The sequence below is a fragment of the Poecilia reticulata genome, linkage group LG15 (assembly GCF_000633615.1).
Source record: "Poecilia reticulata strain Guanapo linkage group LG15, Guppy_female_1.0+MT, whole genome shotgun sequence".
Classification (NCBI taxonomy): domain Eukaryota; kingdom Metazoa; phylum Chordata; class Actinopteri; order Cyprinodontiformes; family Poeciliidae; genus Poecilia; species Poecilia reticulata.
This window is the reverse complement of record NC_024345.1, coordinates 2,493,488-2,502,587: the sequence shown is the minus strand read 5'-3', so window position 1 is coordinate 2,502,587 and position 9,100 is coordinate 2,493,488. Positions and strand designations below refer to the sequence as shown.

Sequence of the window (9,100 nt, the reverse complement as noted above, 5' to 3'; positions counted from 1 at the left end):
AAGCAAACAGCGACTCTCCCAAACGGCAGGGGGCAGTAGAGAAAGTAAAAGCGGTTACACATTATTCACTTCCTGTTCGAAGGTTAAAACGTGAAGCAAGGTAAATACAACACTTTCTGTAATGCCTATTGAACCACCAATAGAATCCTTTTACATTTAGCTGTTGTAATCCTTTTTCTTTTATCTACTTTTTTTTTTATTTTTTTTATTTAAACGTGTATCCCCCTTTAGCTGCGTCTGTTAACTAGCAACGTAGCTAGCCGGGACAGAGCATTACTTCCTGTCTGTTACAGCTGGGGTTTCTGAACGTTTTGGGGATTGTTAATTTGTAGAAAAATGGCCGAGGGAGCAACAACCGAGGACTACCCGCAGGAGATAGACGAACAGCTGACCACGTTCGATTCCTCGGTGAATGCGGTGAAAACCATGCTGGAGAAGCTGATGTCCATGTCCAGAAACGACCTGCTGCAGAAGGTGACGCTTGTTGCTTCTTTTTGTGAGACACAAAACACAGTACAACGCATAAACTCTGAACCAGTTTTTAAATCTGTTGAATTGCAGAGGTTAAAATGTTTATCTCAAAGCGAAACATTTTAACCTCTGCAATTTCGATGTACGAAAATTATATTAAAGCCGAAAATTTCCTTATTCTGACTTCTTTCTGTATGTGCATGTTTCATGTAACTTGTTTTTGGGTGAAATAACTGTAATGACTTATGAAATCATCATTGCAGCTGGATCCTTTGGAGCAAGCCAAGCTGGACCTGATGTCTGTCTATACTCTTAATTCATTGTTCTGGAGTAAGTTATTCATTTATTTATATTGATAAATGTATGCATCATGATGTTGACTTGATAAATGCAAAACTAATGCCCTGTATTGATTGAATATACATGTAAAAGTAGCCCATTATATCTATGAAATATGAAGGGGAGGCTAAATAGCAATAACACACAAATATACATATATATTTAAATGCATATAAGAAACGGTGTTAACTTTCATAATTGTTTACAGTGTATCTGGTGACAAAGGGAATAAACCCAAGAGAACATGGAATCAAGCAGGAGCTGGTATGTGGGTCCTTTAACATTTTTTATATTTTCTCTATATCCATGGCGATCTTCTCATCATCCTCCTTCTGTTTTCATTAGGAGCGCATAAGGACTTACATGAACAGAGTCAAAGAGATCACCGACAAGAAGAAAGCGGCGCGGCTAGACAAGGGAGCCGCTTCGCGTTTCTTGAGGAACGCCCTTTTTGATCCCGACGACAAAGAGTTAAAAAAAGCTGCGTCCAAGAAGCCAGCGGATGCTGCCTCTGAAGCCCCACAGAGAAAACGCCCCAAACAGAGCTGAGCCTGAGGAAGAGCCGCTATGTCTGCTCTCATTACATGATTTTCCTGAAGGTTAAGGAAGCAAATGATCAAACTGTTAAGATGATGAGTTTGATTATCTTAGCAGTTTGATCATCAAGATGATCAGTTTGATCATCAATTTGATCATCTTAGCAGAGACGGCAAATATTTGTCTCACTTTAGTGGAGTTCATTTGGAAATCAGCCCTTGGACGTCGATCGTCTAATCTTCACCGGCTGTTGAAGAGATAAACAAAATGCTAATTCATCTGCTTGGCTTGTCGAGTTGTGCTGCTGTTGAGACGTTACTTTAGATCCCTTTGCTTACTACAGACAGTATCTCTTTAATTTGAAGTGAATTCTATGAATGCACTTCAAATATATGTATATTTTTAATTCTTCTGTTCATTGTAGGTTGTTTTTATTCAGTCATTCTTTTTCCTGTATTGATTAAAAACATTTTTCTTTTCCTTCATGAGATCTGAAGAGACGTACTCTTTAAAAAAAAGATTTATCATTGTGTTTCGGGTGCTTGTGTTGTGCTTTTTGCCCCACGTTTATTCATTTCTGAAGTCTCCAAATAATACAAGAAAATAATGTAATTCAATCAGATCCAAGTGGTTTTTTTTTTTTTATTACTTTAAGGTTTTCGTATTGTATATTTAGGGCAAGCTGTTTTCAGTCTGGCAACATGAATACCTTAAAGATTATTTTACAACATAGCTTTAATGTCACCAACATGTTCCTCTTAGCCTTTATAACTTTGTAGTTGTTCCGCCGGAATTAGATAGGCAACCTGTAGAGGGAGCTAAAGATTAGAGTGATGACAGAGGCCTTCTGCTCTCAAACACTTGGAGCTCAGTGCAAAACATAAAATTGTGGGGGGGAAATAGAACATCCTAAAAGCTGCTAAGTGATTCCACAAGTGGTTTGATTCTTGCTCTTCTGTTAGTGATTTTCGGATAATACCTGAGAAGTTATTGCTTCAGTAAATTAGTAAAAAAGAAAAAAAACAGTTAGTTTTTCAAAATTATACTCCATTGTTTTCTAATGAGTAATTGCAGGGAAATATTGGGAAATTGTGAAGTACATTGATAATGATTAGCGTACATTTTCCTCTTTCTTTGCTACACACAAGCTCTCTAAACCTCTTTGTGAGCTTTAATATCTCAGGTGCTATAAAATGTCTCAGATGTTCCAATTCAACAAATGCATTATTTATGTGAAGAGTGTAACATGAAATGCAGCCCATTAAAAAGTTGATTGCAACATTGCGCACACTGATAGACAATTATGACTCAATATCCTGAGCATATCTAGTATGCTGATTTACTTAGTACACTAGATAATAAATTAGTATATTAATTTATTATCCCCATTTTTCGCAACTGTGAAGAGGTTCTGTTCTATTTTAATGTAATTTTCCAGAACCTGTATTTTATGATGTAATAGTTCAAGGGATGTTAGACCTTTGCCATTATACTATGGCTATATTTAGCTAATACTTTAATTTTCAAGGTTGGATTTAACTCATCATATAATGTGTTCAGGGTATTTTAAAACCAGAGTTTGACAACTAAACCTAAAAGAGTTTTAAAAAAGTTTGTTTTTTTTATCATAAACTAATCTGTTTTTTACGTCATAAAATATAAGTTAAAAGCAATGTAATATTTGCCAGACTCATCTTTCTGACTGCCAAATTTATCGAGCTGCTTTACTCGTCATGCTAGCTTAGCAGCGCTACAGCTTCTGTTAAGAAAAAGAGCAGCGAAACCGTCCTGCTGCAAAGCATGCTAAAGCTAGCTAAAACCAGAAGGTATGAGGTAGCACTTTACTAAACTGATGTGATAAGTATTGAGCAGTGAATAAACGTGAGGAAAAGAAAACATTCTTAAAGTTTATGTTCTTTACATATTGCCTATGATAAAGGGGTCCACGCCCAGAGGCTAATGCTGGCAGGGCATCATGGCAGGACTTGTACAAAACTGAAACTACGTCATTTAGGTTCCATTCTTTTTAATGAAGGCCAAAATTGTTACGTTTTTCCATCATAAGCTGTGAATCTCTGCAGTTCCTCCTGAGTTATTATTGGCCTCCTGCTTAATGCGCTCCTCACCTAGCAGCTTAAGCTGAAGGTCTAGATAGCGTGTACATATCCGTTAGGTACATTTTATTTCAGGATGATATAAGGTAGCAAGCACATCTTTAGAGGTCTTGTATCTTAGTAAATACAGTGCACCCTTTGTGTAATTTAGTGATAAAGTGAGTCGAGCACAAATGCGCAGAACGCATTTAAGATTTTGTTTGTAAAATATTTTCAAAATGCAGCAGTTTACTTAGCTTCTTTACCTTTATGCACACATAAAACCCCCCAAAAACGTTTACAGTTGTGACAAAATGCAGTCAAGAAGAAGCCAAATTTCAGTTTAAGAAGCGTAAACACTCTCGCGAAGCATTGCGAATCGAGCAGTTTGAATTTAGCCATATTAGGTTTAAACCTGCAGCCTCTTAAGTTGCACAGTGGTAACCTTTAGAAAGCGCTGCTGTCACTGCAGCTTGAGTGGTTAAGTGCAGGCTATAATCGCACTTCCTCTTATAAAAACCAATGTCACTTCTGATAAAGGCACTCATAGTTTCCTTTTGGTAATTGTCAGCTGGACAGCCGAGATCTTAATCTTAATGTTCCACGAATCATTGCGTCCCTCTAATCAAGGCCAGGAAACCGGTAAGCCGGTGAGGTAAATTTGCAGGAATGCATCGTTTTCATCATATTTCCCATTCTCATCCACCCAGCATCCAAAAATGACATTTGTTTAGCCCAGACTCCCCTCTCTTCAGCTCTGTATCGCATTTTCCACAAAGCTGTTGTTTTTAGCTCCATTCAAAGACGTGCATCAGCCTGATGAACTGCCCTGTCTGCATGCTGGAAAAATACCTTCTTTTTTTTTTCTTTCCATTTCTCGGCTCCGTCTTGAAATGTTACCCTTCCCCTGCTCTCTTCCACACATGTGCTCGCTACAAAGGAGTTGGGTCAGCGTTTTCGAGCGGAAATGAACAAACAAACGTTAAAATGTTGAAATTGTGAAGGCTGACCAAGCGGGTTTGTCCCATTTGTTGTTTATTTATGCTGTTTGTGAGCAGTGGACGTTTACATTACATCACATGTTGAGGCGAAACAAAGATATTCCCCATTTTCTTTGAAAATGGATGTGAAAACTGGCCTGCACTGACCTCCTTTTAAGTAGCAAATTCATTCATATTTTTCTAAGCAAATTTTCAAATGAATCTGTGTAAAAAAAAAAAAAAGAAAACATTTTTCAAATAAATCAGTGGAAGGTTTATATTCCAATTTCGAAGGAAAAAGTCAAACAATCAGCGTTTAAGTTGAAGAAAACGACTAGGAGTCTGAGTTTATATTTTTTTCTACATTAAAATCCTTTTAATCACACTGTGAGTTTTGTTTTGATCAGGCTGATTTTGTTGGATGCAAAGATTCAAAGTTCATTACAATTTAATGCGTCAAATGCGCGCGGCAAAAGAATCCTGCGTCTTTGCACGAAGCAGATTGTCATTTAAGTAGTGGCTCATGTAGTCAGCGACGGAGGCCACAGACGTCAAAAGCGAAAACCGTAAAGGTCAAAACGCATCATTGAAAAGACTCATTTAATGTCTGTGTGATTAAAGTGGAAAAACAGCAGTAAAACCTGCAGCGTGTCCTGTTGCAAATCTGAACTTCATCACATTAATATGCTTTAAATTGAGAGGACGATTAGTGCGAGGCTTTACTGGAAATGGAAATAAATAAAGAAATCTGTTTCATTCAGTCTGAACTGTTTGGAATCACGTAGTCATTAGTGAATCCTGAGGCCTGCCACTGATCAATTATAATCACATCGACTGAACTTCTTGAATTCCCATCAGGTTGAATTTGGTAATTTGAGGTAACTTGATACTTAAATAATAAGAAAAAGTTGTTTATTTTATTCTTTATGAATTAGCAAATTTTTAAAAAAGAATCTTTTCTTGCAGCACATAAGATGAAAACACAAACAGAGCTTTTTTAATATATTGTCGTTTTCCATCCAAAAACATTTGATTCAGACAAAAAATTTTAATGTTGTCCAATGTAGATGAAATAAATTCAGGTTTTAACAGATTATCTGTTGGTTGTTTTTTTGTGGAATAATTGCTTGAAATCTCAACAGAATGACAAAAATACCAGCAATATATAAACGTATATATTTGTACGTATGTATTTGTCATTAGTTTGGAAAGGCTGCGCTTTTTCTTACATCCCTTTCCACAAATATCAGCATCTCATGCATAGAAGAAAATACATCAATTCTCTGCAAGACTAACAAAGTGGAGTAAAATTGTGAAGTGGAAGGAAATGCATGGTTCTAAGAATTATTGACAGATAAAAGTTGATCATATATGAGTCTCCTCTACTCTGATGCTGCTAAATAAAACCCAGTGCAGTCAGTTCTCATTACAAGTCTCCTCAATACAATTGAATATCCGTAAATGTAACCGTTCTGAAGCATGCAAAGTTATACACGCCAGGAGGAAAACTAACGCTACGACAGCCTGAGAGGAGAGGACCATCCCCATGGTGAAACGTGGAGGTGGCAGAATCATGCTGAGGGAATAACATGGGCAGAGTTGAGGGAGGGATGATTATTACTAAAAATAGGACAATACTTTAAGAAATCGCTTGTGAGGATTACAACCAGACCAACAGCAGAGCAGTCTCAGTTAAATTAGAAAATGTGGGAAGACTTTCAAATGAACGTTCAGTCCTTTAGATTTGCAAACCTGCTAGAGAACGTGCGTCAAACTCAAGGTCTGCGGGCCAAATCCGACCCGCCGTGCCTTTTTATGTGGCCCAGAAAATATTAATATTAATTAATCAGTTAAGTCAAATGCATAATTATTTATATTTGTGAAAAGACGTTATTTATTTTTGAAGAAGTACTCATTGAACACAGAGACAGATGCTGTATTTCAACAGTTTATTAATAAGCAGCTTCATCAATGCATCTTGCCCATGGACGACATTATGACCTTAATTTGGCCCGAAATGAAATTGAGTTGGACTCTCATGTGCTGGAGGTATATTAAAAAATAAAAAGAAGAAAAAATCAAAAAGGTTCCAGAAAGTAGTAGCTCAATAAATCTCCACACCATATTTCAAATTTTTGTTTTTAAACTATTTGAAAGACCCTTTTTCTTTCCATTCTACTTTAAAATACGGTTCTCTTTGTTGATAAATCACTGAAAATCAAGCTTGAATAGATGAAAAACGTGTAAAAAAAAAATCAAGGTAGGTGAATACTTTTTGCAATGTTATCAAAGTTAATTAAATTAACATTTTTATCCAGATAGTTTCTGCTCCTCATTTTGACGCCACATCCCGACCCTTTGGTCATTTTCCGAAACCCGTCCCATATTATTCCACATCCGAAAGAGTCCGGTCAAGATCTCCCGCCATAATTTTTTTCTTCTTCCATTTTTCTTTACTTTTTTTTCTTTTTCCTCCAGAATCTGTAAAGCTAACAAAAGCGGTAGCGCCCGGACATGTTGGGACGCAAAAGAAAACAAAGCTCTGATTGTACAGCACTTTACATTCCTGCAGGGTTTGGCCATAAACAGAGACAGTGACGGTACGCCGCAGACATGCAGAAAGAGGCCTTGAACCCTCATCACTAAAACCCCTCACATCATCATCATCATCATCATCACGCTTCATCAAGTTTGCATACTTTACGCTACCATTCTGTCGCCTCCGCGTTTCATTTACAGAGAAAATAAAATCTACGTGTAATAATCGTTGGCCTGTCAGAGTGGAAATTTTCCTGTGTGGGTTTTGTGCTGCTGACTGAAAATACTAACGGGTGTTTACGTCTGAAAATTGTTTCAAATTAATAAAAAACAATAATTATATAGATTCCTTTTGTTCCTCCCCCAGGTGCAGACCAGCTTTCTGATGACATCACCAACTTGTAAAGACCTCATCTTTTAGCGTGACCTACAGCTTACCTCCTGTAGTCCATATGGCTGCAATGTGAAATTAAGCTCTCCCCCCGCCCCCACTCTAAAACCGTGGCCTTCCGGTTTTAGAGTGGGGGCGGAAGGCCCCCACTCTAAACATGTTATTCGGACATGTCCAGAATAACATGTCCGAATGTTATTCTGGACATTCGGCCATCAAAGAGCCGAATGTCCAGAATAACCGAATCCTTCTTGCTCACAGCACACACGTGCACACGAACACACACACGCACACACACACACACAGGAGATGTCAAGCAGCTGCAAACACACAGCGAAGTAAAAAAAAAAAAAAAAAAAAGCGGGAAAATGCACACAGAAAATGGCTTGCATGTGCTTATGCGAACACTCGGAGGTTGATTGGAGGTGTAGAATGGATTGGATGCCCCTCGTAATTCCTGGGACGGCATTTTCCTCTCGCTCCACACAGAGGCGGATGGGACCACAGCTGTTTGGACATAAATTTCCAGAGGAATGCCTCAAGTCTGAGCCCTCAGCGTAAAGGAGCATGACTGAAGATTCCTCTCCACATGACAAATGATCGCCCTCAGGACTTTTGTGTGTGTGTGTGCGCGTCTGCGTGTAAGAAGAAGAAGAAGAAGAAGGAAAAAAAAACAGCTTCGTGTGCAGACATGCAAGGTCATTGAGAGGCGGTTTCTTTTACCTGTGAGTGATGGCTACATGCAACATGTACGCTCACTTGTGCTGGAAGAAGTGGCAGACAGCGGAGGCTTCTCTCTGTCTGTTTGTGGACCTTCAGCAGCTGGACAGGCCCATAAAAAGTCAGATGTCTCCTCACAGTGGCTTAAAGTAACGTTGGCAAACGAGCGTGCAGGTTTATGGAAATATCTTGGATAGATTTAGTTGCATGCAGCTTACAGAATGTAAGAGAAAATAAAACATATATGTCTTCATTAGTACATTTTAAGGGTCTCGACCTGAACCAGACTTTAGAAAATGTTGGCACATTTTACAAACATTGGACCTTATAATGAAGTCATGGCCACCAAACCAGCTCCAGCCCAGGGGCTTCTATTCTTCTACATCCGCCCCTGGATTCAATGGATTTATTTATGTATATATATAGCTTGAAAGATGGTGTCATCTTTCAAGCTATGTGAATAATTTATAGCCACACACGAGTTATAAAACTTTAATCTTTAAATAAACATACATTATTTGTACATTTGTATCCATTCCAGCTATATTTGAATGAATTCTTGACACACAAAGACAATAAAACAGATATTTAATTTTTTTAATTTTTTTTATGTGAAACTGGAAAAACAATGCGATGTTTCGGGGTTACCACTGACTTGTTGATCAGAATAAAATATCCTTCTCCCGTCTTTGAATATTACCCTCACACTTTTCCAAACAACACAATTAATGTTTTTTCTCCCCATTTTGTTGTTGTTGTTGCAGTTGCAAACAAGCAAATAAAGCAGGGCTCTTTGACGAAATCAGCCATTTCTCTGCAGCCATCTTTCCCCGCACACCTCGTTTCCTGCTCTGATGCGATAAAATAACGGTTTATGGCGCATCAATAACCCCTCTCATCTCTTTCGCCTGGTGCATTCAGAGCCCAGGTTTACGGCCAGCGTGGGGCCGGAAGGGCTGAGGGGCTTGATGTGAGTGCCTCAGGCTAACGGCAGCGTTGGGTACCGTAAAGAGATGAGGGGGGCCTCCTCT

The 9,100-nt window shown here is 38.4% G+C and overlaps 1 protein-coding gene across 1 annotated transcript; it reads left to right on the top strand.

The window, feature by feature from the left end:
• Positions 1–18: 18 nt before the first annotated feature.
• On the top strand, positions 19–1,969 carry c1d (C1D nuclear receptor corepressor). The gene is made up of 5 exons (XM_008428857.2): positions 19–100; positions 333–474; positions 735–801; positions 1,019–1,074; positions 1,156–1,969. The coding sequence occupies exons 2-5, from the start codon at positions 337–339 to the stop codon at positions 1,357–1,359; spliced, it is 465 nt and encodes a 154-aa protein (XP_008427079.1). The 5' UTR covers positions 19–100; positions 333–336; the 3' UTR covers positions 1,360–1,969.
• The last annotated feature ends 7,131 nt before the right edge of the window (positions 1,970–9,100 follow it).